We start from the raw sequence: 18,250 nt of genomic DNA, 5'->3' as shown, positions 1-18,250 counted from the left end.
GGATAGGAACAGGAAAGCGTTGAGGGTCGGGCTGTTCTATCCGATTGTTTGGGGCGTGGGCGGAACACAGTGCGCCGGGCATTGACACAACACATTTTGCATCCCCGCTTTACATATGAGAGGGTCCGCTTTTCCACCTCGTTTTGGACAACTGAAGAGCGGTTAATTATTGACCGGACGGCTATTGAATGGTTTGAATTGGGGGTGTTTATTTCCGGCCGTCTTGCCGGTGGTTGTTTGACTGGTCATTTTGGCTGATGCGACTCGGAGGCTGGAGGACAGGCGTCCGGCCAAGAGTTCTGGTCTGGGAGTGTAGAGGTAGATCGGAGTGACGGAATGGTGAACGAAGAAAAGAGCTTGAGATGTTCTTTGGAGATATGTAGTATTTCTAGATGTATATGTGGATATACAATAGACAAGGAACTTGAACTTGAACTGAATCAAAAACAGTTTGATTGGCGGGGAGCAGGTATACATCAGAGCTTCGACACGGATTCCAAGGATTCCATGTAATTCCCCCAATAAGAAACAAATTAAGGTCCGAGCTTGAACATCCCTGAGCTTGCGGTCACCAGACTTGAAGATTTTTTTTTTTCTTTTTCTTTTCATTTGGATCGGGATCATCGTGAAACTCGGAATCGCCAGATTCGGTAACCCAGAGACACCTACAGTAGATTTGTAAGATGATTCAATCTGACTCCTGTGAATGGATCAGGGCAGACACCCAGGAGCTTCCGCTGAAATAGATTGCGACGATCACTGCAGATTGACATAGAGCCCCACGTGAGTCTGCAAGCCCTTATCAAGTCCGTTTGCATCATGAAGAAATTTAAAGTTGCGACAATTAGATGGAATATACATATACTATTTGAGATCAATAAAATAGAACAGATATAGAGATACCTATAATCAAGCAGGAATTAACTCACCGTAGAAGTAATTAGTATCTATGTTGAACAAGGGATTTGGCCCATCTTACGGTGAACCCGGCATATCCACCCTTGGGTTCAAGTTGCCACCCGGAGGTAAACACGATTGAGCTTCAACAAGAACAGCCCCTCCCTCCTTTTCTCCTAATTCAGAACTTTTTTTCTTTTCTCATTCTCCCCGATCTCTTCCTCCCCATTCCCCCACCCTTACTCTCCACCTTCACCTTCCTCCTCTCTCCATATCTACCTATCCAACATGGCTCCGCCCGCCATTATCGCTCCCTCCATTCTCAGCGCCAACTTCGCCGATCTGGGCCATGACTGCTCTAAGAAGATGGAACAAGGCGCCGACTGGCTCCACGTCGACATTATGGACGGCCACTTTGTTCCAAACATGACAATCGGCTGTCCTGTCGTTTCTCAGATTCGCGGCTGCGTCGACCGCCCTCTTGAACCTTGTGCTCGCGGCACTTTTGACTGCCACATGATGATCATGGAGGTGTGTTCTTCCACATTACCTTACCTTCCTAGCCACATACCTGAAACCCGAAGCTGCAAATTGCCCAATCCTATCTCCATGACTTGACTCTACACGAGTGTCTCTCCCTCTGCATCCCTCTGCATCCAATCCAATTTATCTTCCGAGCTCCCGCTAACTCTCCCAGCCCCATAAATGGGTGAAAGATTTCCAAAAAGCAGGCTGTGATCTCTACTGCTTCCACTATGAAGCAGCTGTTTCCTCCGTCGCAGCGACCGACCCCACCGATCAAGAAACTACCGATCGCACTTCTCCGCGCCAATTGATCAAATACATTCACTCCATGGGCATGCAGGCCGGAGTCGCAATTAAACCCGATACCCCCGTTGATGTCCTTTGGGATATTCTCGATAGTCCCGATCTTGATGAGCGACCAGAGGTGAGTGACACACAACCTACAAGACCTATCTACACTCTACTTTTCACTCTATTTTGAATATTGGCACTGATACTTTTTTTTCTAATTCAGATGGTCCTCGTTATGACCGTTCACCCCGGTTTCGGAGGTCAAAAGTTCATGGCGTCCGAACTGCCTAAAGTCTCCGCTTTGCGCGCCCGTTATCCCGACTTGAATATCGAGGTTGATGGTGGATTGGGACTGGGAACAATTGATCAGGCGGCGGATGCTGGCGCAAACGTTATCGTGGCGGGGTCTGCGATTTTCGGCGCTGCGGATCCAGCGGATGTTATTGCGAAATTGAGGGATGCGGTACAGAAGCGCAGAGGTTTGGAGGGGTCTTCCTAGTACTATCACCTGGCAATCTGAACTTGAAAATAGTGGGGGTTTGCTCTTTTCTTTTTCTTGGTTCTTGTTTTGTGGCGGCGCGAGTCGCTGTTCGTGACTAGTGGGGGCTTGGGCTTCATAGTGGGGGTTTTTAGTTCTTGGGATAATGATGATCAAAAAGGGGTTTCGGTGTTCCAATGCGTCATTTGTTGTTAGTGGGTTTGGGTGATTATACAGGATTTTTCTTTTGCGGGTATCTATTTATATTGGTTTTAATGATGAGATGAATTGCATTTTAAGGAAATTTGAATCCATTTCAATCCATTACTTATACTACTGTGCGGCGATACAGGTAGATGGGATATGATGAATATTTGATTGAACTGGAACTGGAACTTGATAATAACACATGGCAAGTATGAATGCAATGAAATTTGGGAATAGATGAATATAGATAGAATAGAATGTAGCTAAATGAATTGCTTCGAGCACGCTGGTATCATACTACTACTGACAAAACAAATCACGGAATTGACTCATTCCTCTGTACACCGTCAAGTCAACATCGTCGCGCAAAAGTACCCCTCACTGCGTCGCTGACGTAGTCTCCTTCGTCTCCGCAGATGCAGATGCAGATGCAGATGCAGACGCGGGGTCCGCCGGAGCAGAAGTCGTAGTCTTAGTCTTAGCCTCGGCCTCGACCTTGCCCTTGGCATCTTTATCAGCATCGATCTCCTTCTTCTTCTTCTTCAACTCCTCCTCTTCATCTTCCTCTTCCCCCTCCTCCTCATCAGTAGACTCCTCATCAGTGGACTCCGTCGTAGCAACATCCTTAGTCTCTGCAGCAGGCCCAGTCTCAGCCTTCTTAGTCATAGACTCCTCTTCCTCCACCGCAGCTTCAGCAATCGGACTCTCCTCAATAGTCACGCTGTCCTGCTTCGGTTTCGCCGCCGCCTCCTTCCGCAAAGCATCAATCGATCCAGGCGGAACCTCCGCAGAAATAGACGATCGGATCTCTTTCACAGCCTTATCCTGCTCCTCCTTGTCCATGTTCGAAATTATCGACCCCCGATGATGTTCCACGAGACCTAGCATCTCGGCATTATCAGCGTGGAAGTTTGCAGATGAGACGGCTGCTTCTTCTGGAACGAGAGCAGGTCGCTTAACGCCCTTGGGGGAGTCGGGCGCTGTATCGGGTAACTCGGGCGCGACGGAAGCTTTACGGGGTTTGCTTGTTGGGCTGTTGGAGGTAGGTTGTTCGTTCTCGGTGGTAGTGGTACTGCCCTTCTCTTCTTTCTTATCGCTTTTTAGGTCTTTCGCCTTTGAAGCTGCTTCGGCGCTTGCTTGACGAAGTGCTAGGACTGCGGTGCTGTCTTTTTGTTCTTCTTGTTTGGCAGGGGGGCTTTGGATCTTGATCGTAGAGGGTTTGGGTGTTTTGGGTTCGGGCTCTTTAGGTGTGGAGGTGGCTTGCGAGTTTTCATTTGCATTTCCTGCTGGTGCTGGGTAGCTAGTTGCTGGCATGCCGTCTAGATCTGGGACGTTCTTTACGACCATGCGCAATTCGCCGAATTCGTTCCATTCTTCGATCTCTTCTAGGTCCTATTGATGATTATGATTATTAGTTGATGAGTTTCGACGAATAAGAATGTGGATGGGAATGGGAAAATATATTCCGTCCAATGGTCAGCCACTCACGCCTACTATGTCGCCGTACTTGACTAGTCCTGGCAATTTCTTGCCCTTGGAGCGTCGACCCCACAGTTTACGGGCGGCATCGTCTGTGGCGACATCAATGGCGCGGAAGGGTAACTTGTTTGCCTTAAGGATTGTTTCTATACGGGCCGTTGCGGTGACAATGTGCGATGACCCTGCTGTTAGGGAGGTGTAGAGGTAAAGAGTTGAGTCGGACATGGTGAATTCAGGGGTGAGGGGTGGTATGTTGAGGGGAAGTCGGTAGGCGTGAGCGTAAATCGTAAATCGTCAATTTTTGAAACGCGAAACAAGAGCGGTCAAATTGCGGTCAATTATTGCAGACCGTGAAACCACAAAGGCTCAAGAGTTTCTTTTCTTTTTTCCCTCACAGTAAAAGGAAATATGACTATGGATACAACTTGTAGTGTGAAACTGATTCTCTGGGAAATTATGACGTGGCTGGGGAACGATCACGTGTAGGCTTTAAGCTTCAAATGTTTAATGTTCACTATGTAATTTTGGCTGCTTCACTCTTGATTGTCCGCTTTGATCCTCTTGTATGTCAGGCATTGGTGGCTGTCTCGCCGACTTGATTTTCTTATACTTTCTCCACACCTCGTCGTGCTTCCAAGACTTGCTCCAGCGTGGCGACTTGACGTCAGCCCGACCCAGTCTTTCTGCCGTCGCTATGTAATTTCCTTGCTCGGGGGTAACTGAACATCGGCTCAAACAGCTCAGTGTTCGGTTCCGTGGTTCATTATGGAGATTGGTGTAATTGGAAGGGTAAAGGTGAGATCGGTGGAGCTTGTCCATTTCACACTGTCTGTACTCTTAGTGAGGTAGGGTATTCGTCTCGGTCAAAACCATGGAATTTGATGTCAGGTTCGTGTAGACAAACCGATAGAACACTGTTTTCTTCCTTCGCTTGTCTCCACCAGCTACCGATCATATTCCAAGCAGCTGAGCTTTCAGATCTTGTTTCACAACGCCACCAAAAGGACATCTGAAGTCAACTTTGAGCCTCAATGAGTACCCTACATAGACCCCAATCATCATGGATCAGCTGCGTTGAAAACCACAAAGTCCCGCAGTGGCAACATCAGGTTCTCTTAGAACAAAGAGATAGAAAACATCAGCGAAACAGAATCTCGCTGGTTTTCCGCCCAACTAGCGGTGAGTATAGACAGACAGGTCTCATGAACAATCATCCCAGAGCCGCAGCCGAAACTAGCACGGCCTCATAGCCGGTATCTCATGCACTAAGACGTAGTCAACAGACCCCTGAACCCAAGCTATACCAGTCTATCTCAGACCAGGCCACGTCTTGCTCCTAACAATGCATTAATCCCACTTAGCTGTCTTCATTAAGCACTTAGTATTCTGAAAACACTGGCTCCAATCTATTCCTTGCTGGTTGGTGCGTATATGCCCCCAGTCATATTGTAGCCGGCATCCTCTCGAGATGCGCCTCATGTATGTCGGTTGTGCGCGCAGGATTAGCTGCTATAGCAGGCGACTTGTGCAGACGAGAGCTGAACAATGGAATTGATGTCTGCCTTGTCTACCTTGTCTACCTTGTCTATAGTGATGAAGTAGATCAGTTGGGCTGAGGCGCTGTAGCCTAATGGCTGTGTAGATGGGTCATGGCCATTGGAGTATGGAAAGTTGGAAGGATCCTATAACACAGCCTGTTAGGAGGTGGTTGGAACTTGACGAGTCGGGGAACTTGTTACCTGGTCTTGGACACCAATGCTGTCTCGGATTGAATATTAGGTCTTAATGATGATCATAAGTGTGAGATGTTCTTGGAATGGTCTTATTCATGATCTAGCCAATCTAGCCAGTACCTCCAATAACACATTGACTGATCATGACCATGACCATAATCATGATGTAGTTGTACTTACATCCCGATTCATAACGCGTGATGCAGACGGACACCATACGTCGATGCGCGACCAATCAGAATCGAAATAAATGGCCTCTTGGGCAGAAAATGATACACCATAAATGCCGCGCCATGACGAAATAGACCATAGAAATACCCGGAGATCTAATTGATTGTTGCGGTCTAAACAGTACAAATGTAACTTTCTCAAGCGTTAAGTTGAAACTAGTAGCCCCAGCCCCATACATCGTACTAAAATGACTGTACGGATCATAATATTATCGACTCCATCCACTGATTAGAGGACAATTCATCCGCCCCCAACGGGGAACTTTGACACATCAAAATTGACAGCTATCGGCCATGCTGACTGGAGGTTACCGTGGATCGGTGGATATGGGACGAAGCGATGTCTCCAGTGGTCTTTGAATATGGATCTTGGGTTGAAATATGTGTAGAAATAGAAACGCGTCGATCCTGAGCGGGTCAAGTTCTGCTCGTCACCTATGAAGGGTGGGAGGGTATCTCTGGATGAAACGCAGTTACCGCCGTGAATTCACAGGCTGCTTTTCTTGTTTATGATTTTATTTTTTTTTTTGAGTTGTTTCTTTATACAGTTGTCTCTGTGTTGTTTTGCTTTCCGATTGGAGTGTTTCTTGTTTCTTGTTCCGTGTCATGGTGTATTCTGGTCTATCGCGGTCTGTACCGTGGAGGTCGCTTGATCGTCGTGGTTGAACCCTTCTCCCCCACCCCTGAAAAACGGGACAGGTCTGAGTGGTTTCATGGGGATAGTCTAGTGTATTTGAGACAGCAATCACTCAAAATTAATACTGTAGAAAAAATACTAGAGCGGTAGACTATTGAATTTTTATTCATTTTTGTATTATTTAGTATCTTTTTTAATGTACGGACAGTACTGATTGTCTTTTTTCAGCCATTATAGATTCGAACCGTGGAACACTCCCGCGTGTCCGGGAACTTTGTAACTTTGTCTTCTTCCCACAGACCTTCGCAACGGTTCATAACCGGGCAACAATTGGGCGCTGAGCCACCCAGTGCCAGAGAATCGTCACCTGCAGGGCCCGACCGATTCCTCGGCTGCAGGCTGAACGACGTGGCATCCATTCAGGCGCCCGACCCATCTTTAGCTCCAAACTACCATGGAGCTGGAGGGGGGAGGGGGAAGAGTCTCACTAGTTATACTAGTAAACCAGTGGTGGGTGTGGTTCCCCCTCGGGTCTCCATGGAGTGGGAATCGGGGCACACGAGGCTGTTTAGGGGGGTCGTTGAAGTGGGCTTTACGCCCGCCACACTGGGTTTCCGCTATAGGCGCTTGGGCTTGGGATTGGGGGGGAGGGGAGGGACGGCAGAGAAGAGATTCACTAATCTCCCCCTGACACATGAAATGGGACGAGAATCATGCTCTTCCCCAACTTTGGAATGATAGGTAAACTCACTTCTTCCTCTTTGCTTATTTAATACTTGTCTATTATGCATCGTGGGCGTCGGATCACGCTCGGGGCGATCCGGTTCGCTGCCTCACTTTATCCGCTGGATTTCCCATCACCTCCAGCCTTTGCAGAGGAGGATGAGCCAACCAAACAATTTTCGTGGGCACAGAGGCTGTTTGGCTTCGTTTGATGTGATAGGGGGCATGATTCAGGAACTGTACTCCGTATATTGCACCTACTGTAGGTGCTTCGTAATGTAGAGATACCTTTAGCTGCTTCTCCGTATATTCCCTCTTCCCCCTTAACCCAGTAAATTGTTAAGTCATTGAACGCACGAGAATTCGCGGTCCAGACTCTTTCTTGGGCCCCACTCGGTTTGCCTGGAGGATTGACGCTCCGGGTTCCATGTGGAGCGTTCTATAGCAGTGACTTCCCCCTCGTATCCATCGCTCTATTACTTTGTGGAGATGCTAGTTTAGCTGGTTTCCCTTTTCCCGGACTTTTGTTCTTTCTCTTCTTTCTTTTCCTCATTCCAAGGTTTCTTCTTGATGCTGCCCAATCTTCCCATACTTTGCATCTTTACTACTCTGTTCAAATATCTTAATTATTCTTGATTTATTTATTTTTCTCTTCTTTTTTCATTAAATCTCGCCCTCCTTCGATTCCTACTTATCGTCATACTCCGCCGATCTCAAGTCTATCTTGATAAGATCTCGGGTTTCTCTATAATTTTTTTGGTCCTTCCAAATTGCTGGAGAACGATCTATGTACGTGCACTGTTTCCACTTTGAAAAATGCAGATGCAGCTTCTAATCTTTTTCTTTCTTTCTTTTGAAGATTTTAAATCATTCACGGATTCAAACGACAGCTTCAAACCAGAAGAAATTTACCTATTGTCTCTTCTTCCCCCTCGAACTTTACATACTGATATCCCAGTTCATTTTGTCTGGCAATCATCAATATACTAGGGATCTATTTCCCAACCTCCATCCATCATGGCATTCAATCAGGATCGCGACGACTCGGACGAACTCTTCGACAGCGTCATGACCGGCTACCGAGAAGCATTTTTGGTTCGATACTCCCACCTCCCGGAATCCGAGCTCAGCCAACTTTGGAGTAATCGCATCAGCCCTTTCATCCCGGCCATCGATCGGAAACCGGGCAAACGGACTCGACAGGATGCCAGTACCCCGCGGACGCTTCCTTCTTCTGGTTCTGGTCTTCCGCAAGCGAAACGACGAGCCACCGTATGTGTGACCTTGGTCTCTTGCTCCCGCTCCCTCCTGATCAAGCAATATCCCATTGTTTTTACTGCTGCTACTACTTCTTCTCTTGTCCCACCTCCATCATGATCCTATCTTTTTCTGTTCCCGTTCCCATATACTCCAGCCGTAAATCCTTGGATTGACAATTGGCAGACCCCGGACATTCCGGTCATCGAGATGAGGCGCACCATCTCCCAAGCTCCCGCAGCTGCTTCACCTACAAATGGTGCCGAGTTTTCAACATATCGCCATACGGCTCCCATGGCTCGCTCTCAAAGTCATCAAGTCCTCCCGGCCTCCCACTGGTACCAACCCACCGGAACCGTCGTGGGAAAGCGACTATCCTCCGGGCCTTTGAGGATGCAACAAGCAACACAACAACTTGATCATGTCATCGACGAGTACTCGCCTTCAGAATACACGAAGCACCTCCAATTGGACGATAGTGACAACCAGGCATATCCTACGAATTCTGGTCCTGGTTCGGCTTTGTCGCTTGGCCTCGCAGCTTATGGATTAAATGGACCACCTCCGCCACTCCCACAATACGACGGACAGATCTCTCCTTTGGCCGATGATTCTCCCGCTGCAGCAGTTCAGATGACTCGGAGTACAACAACCGATTCAATCATCAATACTTTCGACAACTTCCGCTTCGACGGCACTGCTGCTCCAACCGCGGATCTGGATCTGGTTTCTTACTCCATCCCCCCAGAATGGGTTCCAACATCCACATCTGGTCTCCCCTTTCAAGATACCTTCCATCCTCCAACTTTATATCATGAACTAGATCCCTCGTCTTTCCCAATCATCTACCCTGCTTCCGTTTCCACCTCCGCCCCTTGTAAATCCTCCTTCCTACCTCCACCAATCCTCCCATCCCATCTCCAAACACAACTCCCAACACCAACCCCAGATCCAAAGTCCGAACCAGACTCCCCCTCCGCATTGGAAATGAAACACTCCCTCTCAACCGACTCCAATCCTTATAACCCCCTAGCTCTATCATCCCGCGCCGCCCGCCGCACCCAAGAACAGATCGCTCATGCCTCACGACCCATCGCTCCGAAACGCGAATCATCCGACAGCCTCAGTCTCAGCCATAGTCTCAGTCTCAAAACCCCAGTCCAACACCAAACTAACAACTCAACCACTATCCTCCTCCAACCAGACACAAAAGATCCAACACAAATGGTCCGCATCTCGCCAACAGACGGCACCGCAAAACCAGTCCAAGCCATTCCCAAAGCCTCAGTACAGCGCCCTCCGCGCCTAAAGCAGTACTGCAAGCTATGCAATGATCAACCCGAGGGATTCCACGGTGAACACGAACTACGTCGACATATTGATCGGGTTCATGCTTCTGTACGTAAAGTCTGGGTTTGTGTCGATATCTCACCTGATAAGACTTTTTTGGCAAATTGTAAAGCTTGTCGGAATGGGAAGAAGTACGGGGCGAATTATAATGCTGCGGCGCATTTGAGACGCACGCATTTCAATCCTTGTCAAAGAGGGAGAGGGGGACGGGGGAAAGATAGTGAAAAGCGTGGTGGGAAGGGTGGTGGGAATAATCCGCCTATGGAAGTTTTGAAGCATTGGATGAGGCAGACTGTTGAGATTTCCGATGAAAATGAGAATGAGAATGAAATTGGTGATGAGGTTGAGTTTGAGGGTGAGGACCTTGGGACGAGCTTTCCATCTGATCATGATCTTGATGTTCAGGTTGGCCGTCGTAAAGGAGGTGAGGCTGGGAATCAGTTCGGAATGGAGTCTGCGCTTATGCATGGATTTGATCCGTATCCTGTGCAGAGCTTTGAGTTGGATAGTTCGTTGGATGCGCCTTTTTACATGGATTCTCAGCCTCCTTTTCCTCCTGAGCTAGAGTCTTATGTTATGTGAGTGGTGTGCCGTTGAAGCAGTTGGTTGCGGGTGATTACTTTCCACCCTTCTTCTTTTCGCGTTCTATTTTCTTCTTCTTCCTTTTTCTACCCAGCCCATAATTCGGATATTGAGTCTGCTGTACTCTATTCTGTGGTTTCAAGGTTATATGATATGGATGGTTATATGGTATACGGTATGGGCCGGCAAATTTCCCGGTTTTCTTTTGGTCCCGGTACATGGTCATGGTCAGTGTGTTGTGGTATATAAGGGTCACTACAGACATTTCAGGATTGCGAAAAACATTCTTTCGATGTTTTGTCCAGTCTGCACTTGCACTGGTCGGTTTTCTATGGCGTTGTCTCATAATATCTTTCTTCAGCATTGCAAGCTGATAGCTACAAGGGGTTCAAGTTCCTGTCGTCTTTATGCACATGGGTGGGCGGGCTGGCACTGACACGAGCGACGAAGCAAACTAATGAGTATTAATTTCCCTAATGACATTGAGCATTTATTTTGGTTTCGGTTTTGGATCCTGGTGTGCATTGTAGTGGGACAGCGTTGCAGTAGGTATCCATCTTGCCGTGATGTATGTACCACATTGTCGTTGAACCTTATACATGTACCTGTACCTGTTCCCTCCATGGGGTAACCGAGGCTGCCTGCGTTGTGATAGATCCATCCACGTTGCGGCTTGTAAATTACGGCTGAAGAGCTGCCTATTTTGGGCGGTGGGTCTTGGAAATCTCGGTATCTTACACTGTATTTACTGGTGGTCGGACCGGTCTGGCCTTGGGATCTTGGATGGAGCATTGGTAATGTACGGTGTAAACATTGTGCAGCCTTCGAGGTGCTCAGCCCTGGTGAACTTTTTGCAAAAAAAGCTTACACGGTATAAACATAGGAGATCAGCGCTTCAGGGTTCTTTTTGGGGGTTTACGTTTCTGGAGTAATAATTCCGACCGTGAATTGTCAGTCAGGTGAAGTACTTCTGGACTGCCAAGAAGTATGTATCCCTTTAGTTTGATGTCACTACCTATATTGTACTCACTAATGCTGGAATGATGGATGGATCGTAAGTACTGGTGGATATACGGAGTTCTCCGTATGATCTCTCAAAGAAAGCCATTTGAGCCACTTGAAGTTCATGACTGTATATCCGAAGTACGGAGTATGAAATCACCTAGCCACATTTCATTCAATCCGTAAATTGTTAACTGTATTCTCCCGTCTAGGCAGTTCGCCAGAGTCCCAACGGAACCCACAGGCAACAACAATACAGCGGTCAGCCCCCCTCTAATGCTACCGATGGTAAGGCCGATCACGCCGGGGTGGGCGGTTCGCGCACTCTCAAGCTCTGAGTGGCTGAGTTGTCCGCTCATGGTGGAGTCGGGGCGGACATGGTGGCTGGCTGAGAGCCAATCATTAGCTACACTGTGGGGACACAGATGTGGCTGACCCGCCCAGTCTGGTGATAGGGCTGTGGTTGATGTGGCTCAGCCGGGAATAATACGGAGAATTACGGTTATAATACACGATGCTGGGCTGAAGGTGCAGGGAAGTGGTAATTTATTTTTCTTCTTAGCAGAACCCGTGCCTTTCAAGGTGGTTAATGTCAATTGCTCCCTGTTCTTCTTAGTGCCTATCGGAGCATCCTGCAAGATGATTGTGGAGTAATTCACAGCCGCTTCCATTTATACAGGGAAAATAATTAACGATAGGATAGACCATACATACTATTGTTCATCACCTATTCTCATTCAGCCTTACGTGCCAAGCCCGTACCATACATTAGTAAAAAAACACAAAAACACAAAAAAAAGGAGTCGAACGCTGTATTGTTGCTGCAGAGTTCAGTTCCATCGGGGATTCGGTAAACCTTGTCTCCTCTTTTTTTATTTCCCTCTTCTCTTACCTTGCTTCATCCACCTCCACTTCAGCTTCATCTTTCTTTCTTCCCTTCTGTGGTTTTCGTTGTTCGTCTCCTTCGCTTCCGCTTCCTTGTCGCGCCTTTTTTACTGTCGCAAGCCTCATCCCTTTTTCCACCAATCTCAACACCGTACATCGACAAGGTATGTTGACGCCCTGATCGCTCTTTAGCCGATGCGGTGATTCCTCCTCTCATGGCCCTGGTCGTGAACGCCGCAGCGCTTGCTCTGGGAATCTTGTTGGTTGAATCGCCTTACTGAGCTGATCTTATTACTAGGTTCAAGATGGCCTACCAGCAACCTTACGGCCAACAGCAGCCTTATCCCCCACAGCCGGCGTAAGTCATCTCGAATCCAAATCAACGTCAACATCTCCCATTTGTGATTGGATACACGATCGCATTTTCCCCACCCGACCAGATATATCTCATGATGTTATTGGGTTCGGAACGAAAGCTCAGCTGCGATCTGCGATCAACGATCCATTCATACCGGCGATACTTGAAATCAATATACTGATAGTATTTTGCGCACAGCTACGGCCAGGGTTACCCTCCCCAAGGCTACCCTCCCCAGCAGGGTTATCCTCCTCAGGGATACCCACCCCAGGGATATCCTCCCCAGCAGGTGCGTTAAAGCGTCGAATGAGACCCGTCATTAACACATGCAATACTGATACCTTATTTTTCAGATGCAATACGGCAACCAGAATCAAGATGATAACCGCAACAACAATAACAACAGTGGCGGCGGCGGTAAAGGATGTCTTGGAGGCTGGTAAGTTTCATGTCGCAAATCGAACGAGGGAACGAGTTTAACACCAATTTCTAGTTTGGCTGCTCTGTGCTGTTGTTTCGTTTGTGAGGAGGGCTGCGAGTGCTGCGCCGACTGTGTCGAGTGCTGCGAGCTGTGCTAAGCGCCATAATCTACGATCTCGATGATTCCTATTTTCTCCCTTCCTGGCGTTACATAATTCGGCTACGCTTTTTGAGCTCGCGAACAGTTTTCAACCATTTCCATCCTTTTTCTGCTATTCTCGGATGCGCTTTGCGTCTCCCAAATAAAACGCTAGTTTGAATAAGATATGAATACTCGCGGTTTGCTGCCTTGCTTACTATTTGGGGGGATTCATGAACAAAATGATGGATATTTATCGCATAATTCAGGGTCCCAGTGTTTAACAATACAACATTGATCTTGATGCAAACGCTTTGAACTTACATAGTAGGTAGTATAGAGGGGGACGCCGTATAGTATAGAGAACGGGCTTGCTGTGATAGGCTACGTCCACTGGGGGCAGTGGGAGATAGGGAGCGGAGACCCTAGGGGTAGCTGTGGTAGTGGAATGGTCTGAGTTGCTATACTATCTGGGACATGTCTTATATACAGAAATACTGCGAACTCACACTGCTATTGTGAGTCGTGACTTCCCCACTACAGTAGGTAGATTTCGTGGTGGCTGACAGAGACCTAAGTATTTCAAATAACACTACATACATGCATACACTACCAGCGTGAGAACATAAAACCGCTTGGATCACTCTGAAACTCGCCTTGGGTCTCAAAGATGCCTGGAATGCAATCGACGGCGCTAATGCTGGCTTCCTCGTAAATTATTGGTCTGTTGCGTGGCCCGTATGCGCCCGACTCGCAGCCATGCGTTGAGGGCGGCTATGCTGCCTCACAGGAGGAGAATATTAGAAGTTGCTAAGCCCCAGATGAAAATAATGATCTTAAGATAATAGTACTATTTACCAAACTTTTGTTCTCAATTATCTGTCCCTATATAATGACAACGGCGATCTACGGACTGCTAGGACCGGACCCAGTTGACCGACATGGATTATGCCTTCTTTCCCTTGATGGTGGCGGTGTACGAGGACTTTCAAGCCTTTATATTCTGAAATGTCTTATGGATCTTATAAACTCGGAGATTTCGCACAGTGCACATGTTAAGCCGTGCGATGTGTTTGATTTGATTGGGGGAACCAGTACGGGCGGGTAAGTCACCATGTACTACATGTTCACTGGGGCAGCAGAATACACATCTATCCCCAGCCTGGAGGGCTAACAGCCGAGCAAGGCTAACGATAATACCTATAAGATTGATTGCTATTATGCTAGGTCGTCTGGAAATGGATATAGATGATTGTATTGCAGCCTACCGCGAGCTCATGGAATCTGTGTTCAGCGAGAAAGCCCGAACAGTATTTGTCGACTGGTCCGGAAATGTCAAAGCCCAATACGATTCACAAAAGCTTCGAGATGTGATAACGCATGTCATCACCCTGGCAGGAGCGTCCCCCAATGATTTACTTAATGATGGCATGTCTCGGAAATGCAAGATTTTTGTCTGCGCAACTGCGAAGGAAACTTTGGAAGTCACGCGGTTACGAAGCTACGACGCTCTCGATGAAAATCAACCTTCTCCTACTATCTGCGAAGCGGCATTGGCCACATCGGCTGCTACACGGTTCTTTGATCCCGTCTCTCTTGGTGATCGGCAATTTGTGGATGGTGCTTTCGGTGCGAATAACCCAGTGGAAGAAGTGGAGGAAGAAGCTTGTGATATATGGTGCCCTTCAACTCGGAGTATTCAAGAGCTTGTGAAGTGCTTCGTCTCTGTCGGAACTGGACATGCGGCCAATCAGGCATTGGATGACAATATTTTCAAATTCTTGTCAAAAACGCTGGTTAGGATGGCGACGAAGCCTGCAGGGGTGGAGAGACGGTTTATGGCTCGGTGGAGGCGCGGGTGCGAGGCGAATCGTTGCTTTCGATTCAATGTTGAGCAAGGGATGGAGACTGTTCAGATGACGGACTATCAAAAGCAAGACTTGGTTGAGACCGTCACACATGACTATCTTCATCTACAAACTCAAAAGATTGCAGTTCATCATTGTATGCTCAATCTTGCTGGAAAAAGAGGTACGTGATTGCAACGATCCTGAAAATAATCAAGAATTGACTGACTATCTATAGGAAAGACAAATATCGACTTTCACAAATCTGTACAGGTAAGTTCAAGCAAAAATTGATATACTATGATATGGCTGACGCAAATCGGCAGTCATATAACATTCGACAAATGCATCTACAGCTTAGTGCCGAGATGGACCAAACGCAAAACCTGATATCTATGAAGCCTAAACTTGGTAGCTGGATTGTTCCTTTTGATCGAAACCCGAAGTATGTAAATGGTGGAATCATGGGGCAGGTTTCAGAAGAGCTTTTTAGAAACTTGGGAATGTCCCGAACTGCGATATATGGATTGGGCGGAGTTGGAAAAACCCAAATTGCCCTTGAAATAGCCTACCAGGCTCAAGAAAGCAACCCTGAGTGTTCAGTATTTTGGGTTCCTGCTATGAGCCCTGAAACTATCCAACAAGGATTTTTGAACATAGCCACTCATCTTGGTCTTGTGATCGTCAAGCAAGAAAAGGATGAAGTAATAAGGGCCGTCCAAGATCATCTCAGTCAGCAGGCTTTCGGTCGCTGGCTTTTAATCTTCGATAATGCAGATGACATTGAGCACTGGGAGTCCTCTTCAGAATCTGATCCGGGCGTAAGTCTCAGAGATTATCTTCCAAGTAGCTCTTTGGGCTCCATATTATTCACTACTCGGAGCATGAAAGTCGCGCAAATGCTCGCGTCACACAATATATTGAATGTACCGGAAATGGACTTGCAACGTGCTACCCGTGTGTTACGAAATCTCCTCATTGAAAAAGGACTTCTTCACGATGAAGAAAATACCCGCGAATTGCTTGAGCGACTGACATATCTTCCACTCGCTATTGCACAAGCGGCAGCATTTATCAATCAAAACGCCACTGGTATTAAAGGATATATCAGTCTTTTAGATGGACATGAGCAGGATGTTATTCGTCTTCTTAGCGAAAATTTTGAAGACAAAGGGAGATATAAAAGCACCCTTAACCCTGTTGCGACTACCTGGCTCACGTCTATTGCACAAATACGCAAGAGCGATTCATCGGCCAATGATCTGCTAGCTTTCATGTCATGCTTGAGTCATCGGGATATTCCGATAGCTCTGCTTCCATGCTCAAATCCAGTTGAGCAGAGCAAGCAGCTTGGCATCCTTCAAGCATATGGCTTGATCCGCCTCCACCTTGACGATCAGCGTGTTGATCTCCATAGATTGGTGCATTTGGCAATGCGCAATTTTCTGAGATCATCGGCTGTACTAGAGCATTGGGAGGGGAGAATGTTAGAGATAGTAAGCCAAAGATTTCCTCCGACGGAGGCACGCAACCAAGACCTCTGGCGGGCTTGTTTCCCTCATGCATTTCACATTCTAGATTTGACCTCGACTTACGAACATCCACATGCTCGAGCCCAATTACAATATCGGGTTTCCAGTTGCCTCATACTCGAAGGAAGAGTCAGGGAGGCAATATCTCTGACTAAAATTGTTGTCAAGTACAATGAAAAGCATTTTGGACCAGAGCATCAACGAACACTGCATGCTTCCAGCGGCCTTGCAGTGTGTTATCGAGCACAGCAACGCTATGACGAGGCGCAAGAGCTTATGACTGACCTTCTTCAAACTAATGTTAAGCTACATGGGCCTGATTGCCTGAACGTTGCTGTGGGCTCTCTAACCCTTTGTATCATTCATTTTCATCAAGGAAACCTTGCTATCGCGGAATGGCTAGGAATTGCTTCATTCAAGGGTCATCTGAGGTATTACGGCTTTGAGGATCATAGAATTCGAGTGCTTCTTTTCACCATGGTTCAAATATACTTAGACCAAGGAAGACTACTGAATGCTATGAGTCTTGCTCAGAAGCTGTATTCCATCACTGCGAGAGTCTGTGGTCCCAAAGATACAGATACATTATGCGCAAAAGATACACTTGCAAAGATATGTGTTGAGCAAGGCCTTTGGACAAAGGCAGCTACCCTTGCTACCGAAAATTTAGCAATAACCGAAGAAATACTTGGACCAGACCATCCAATAGCCATCAGTCACACTTTGACCCTTTCGAACATCATGGAAGGACAAGGACGAGATCTAGAGGCTGCTGCACTGAAAATTGAATTGGCCAAGAAAACCGAGCGTCTTTATGGGCCAGATCACCCTAGGATTAAAGCGCTTCATGAGGAGGCTAATTACTGCAAAACGTTGAAGTAAGCCGCGCATTCGTCGAGCACACTCACCTCATCTCCCGAATCTCATGCTAATATTTCATATGATAGGCCTTTTTATGAACGAATTTCGGACCGCTTATCCTACGCACGAAAGTCTAAAAAGATCTATTACCGTCGACGAAAGCATCCCCGAGTCAAACTCTACGGTGGACTGTATTGCCCAAGGCGACAGATAAATGATGAATCCTTTATTCAGATGGTCGAAAGGGCAGATCAAGCATGCATTTTTCGAGAAGCATCTGAAACATCAGCTGAAAGCTCCGATGCCCCCTCGCTAGAAAATCTTGGAGGTGCTGTATGTAATAGGCCCGAGTCGGGCTTGTTTAGTTTTCCACCGTACATGTCGAAACGTTCTTTTGAGCCAAAGTTCTGCTTTGGCGGTGGTCTCTTTACGTGAAATACTCACTTGGGCGTTTTTTGGTATCTTCATTGGCGGTGCTTTTTTTTCCCTTTTCAGTGTACAAACTTGGCGATTTCTTAAGCGTCGGCAACAGTTTTCGATTTTAGATATTTTCCATCATATGATATAGACTCCATGCCAAAGAGATGAGATTGTTTCTAGAAAATATGTCAATATTGAGCAATGCCGAGCGTTCCAAGTAAACTCTAGACACCGGGAAGTGGAGGCTCTGCAGATGCGGAGAAAAGCAGCATGATTTTCCCCATCAATCAAATTCCCCGCTTGGACTCCTTGTTTACCCCCCTTTCCGGTGGCCGAAGAAAATCATCTTCAGGGTCTTTAAGGGTCACAATAAGGCATAGCCTGAATATTCCGATGT

The 18,250-nt window shown here is 47.2% G+C and overlaps 5 protein-coding genes across 5 annotated transcripts; 4 read left to right on the top strand and 1 right to left on the bottom strand.

Moving 5' to 3' along the window:
- Positions 1-1,185: 1,185 nt before the first annotated feature.
- N7478_008806 (ribulose-phosphate 3-epimerase RPE1) lies at positions 1,186-2,212 on the top strand (the record flags this gene model as incomplete). Its single annotated transcript, XM_056925020.1, has 3 exons — positions 1,186-1,428; positions 1,595-1,846; positions 1,937-2,212. The coding sequence occupies 3 exons, from the start codon at positions 1,186-1,188 to the stop codon at positions 2,210-2,212; spliced, it is 771 nt and encodes a 256-aa protein (XP_056777746.1).
- Positions 2,213-2,776: 564 nt separating this feature from the next.
- Positions 2,777-4,102, bottom strand: N7478_008805 (uncharacterized protein; the record flags this gene model as incomplete). Its single annotated transcript, XM_056925019.1, has 2 exons — positions 2,777-3,790; positions 3,887-4,102. 2 exons carry the CDS (start codon positions 4,100-4,102, stop codon positions 2,777-2,779), a joined length of 1,230 nt encoding a protein of 409 aa, XP_056777745.1.
- Positions 4,103-8,217: 4,115 nt separating this feature from the next.
- Positions 8,218-10,389, top strand: N7478_008804 (uncharacterized protein; the record flags this gene model as incomplete). Its single annotated transcript, XM_056925018.1, has 2 exons — positions 8,218-8,472; positions 8,644-10,389. The coding sequence occupies 2 exons, from the start codon at positions 8,218-8,220 to the stop codon at positions 10,387-10,389; spliced, it is 2,001 nt and encodes a 666-aa protein (XP_056777744.1).
- Positions 10,390-12,581: 2,192 nt separating this feature from the next.
- Positions 12,582-13,212, top strand: N7478_008803 (uncharacterized protein; the record flags this gene model as incomplete). Its single annotated transcript, XM_056925017.1, has 4 exons — positions 12,582-12,634; positions 12,833-12,923; positions 12,988-13,073; positions 13,128-13,212. 4 exons carry the CDS (start codon positions 12,582-12,584, stop codon positions 13,210-13,212), a joined length of 315 nt encoding a protein of 104 aa, XP_056777743.1.
- Positions 13,213-14,085: 873 nt separating this feature from the next.
- Positions 14,086-17,454, top strand: N7478_008802 (Acyl transferase/acyl hydrolase/lysophospholipase; the record flags this gene model as incomplete). Its single annotated transcript, XM_056925016.1, has 4 exons — positions 14,086-14,297; positions 14,401-15,224; positions 15,279-15,313; positions 15,397-17,454. The coding sequence occupies 4 exons, from the start codon at positions 14,086-14,088 to the stop codon at positions 17,452-17,454; spliced, it is 3,129 nt and encodes a 1,042-aa protein (XP_056777742.1).
- Between the last annotated feature and the right edge of the window lie 796 nt (positions 17,455-18,250).

This window comes from Penicillium angulare (assembly GCF_028827245.1).
Source record: "Penicillium angulare strain IBT 27051 chromosome Unknown utg000005l_segment0_segment0, whole genome shotgun sequence".
Lineage (NCBI taxonomy): Eukaryota > Fungi > Ascomycota > Eurotiomycetes > Eurotiales > Aspergillaceae > Penicillium > Penicillium angulare.
The sequence above is the reverse complement of the archived record's forward strand: the minus strand, read 5'-3'. Positions and strand labels throughout refer to the sequence as shown.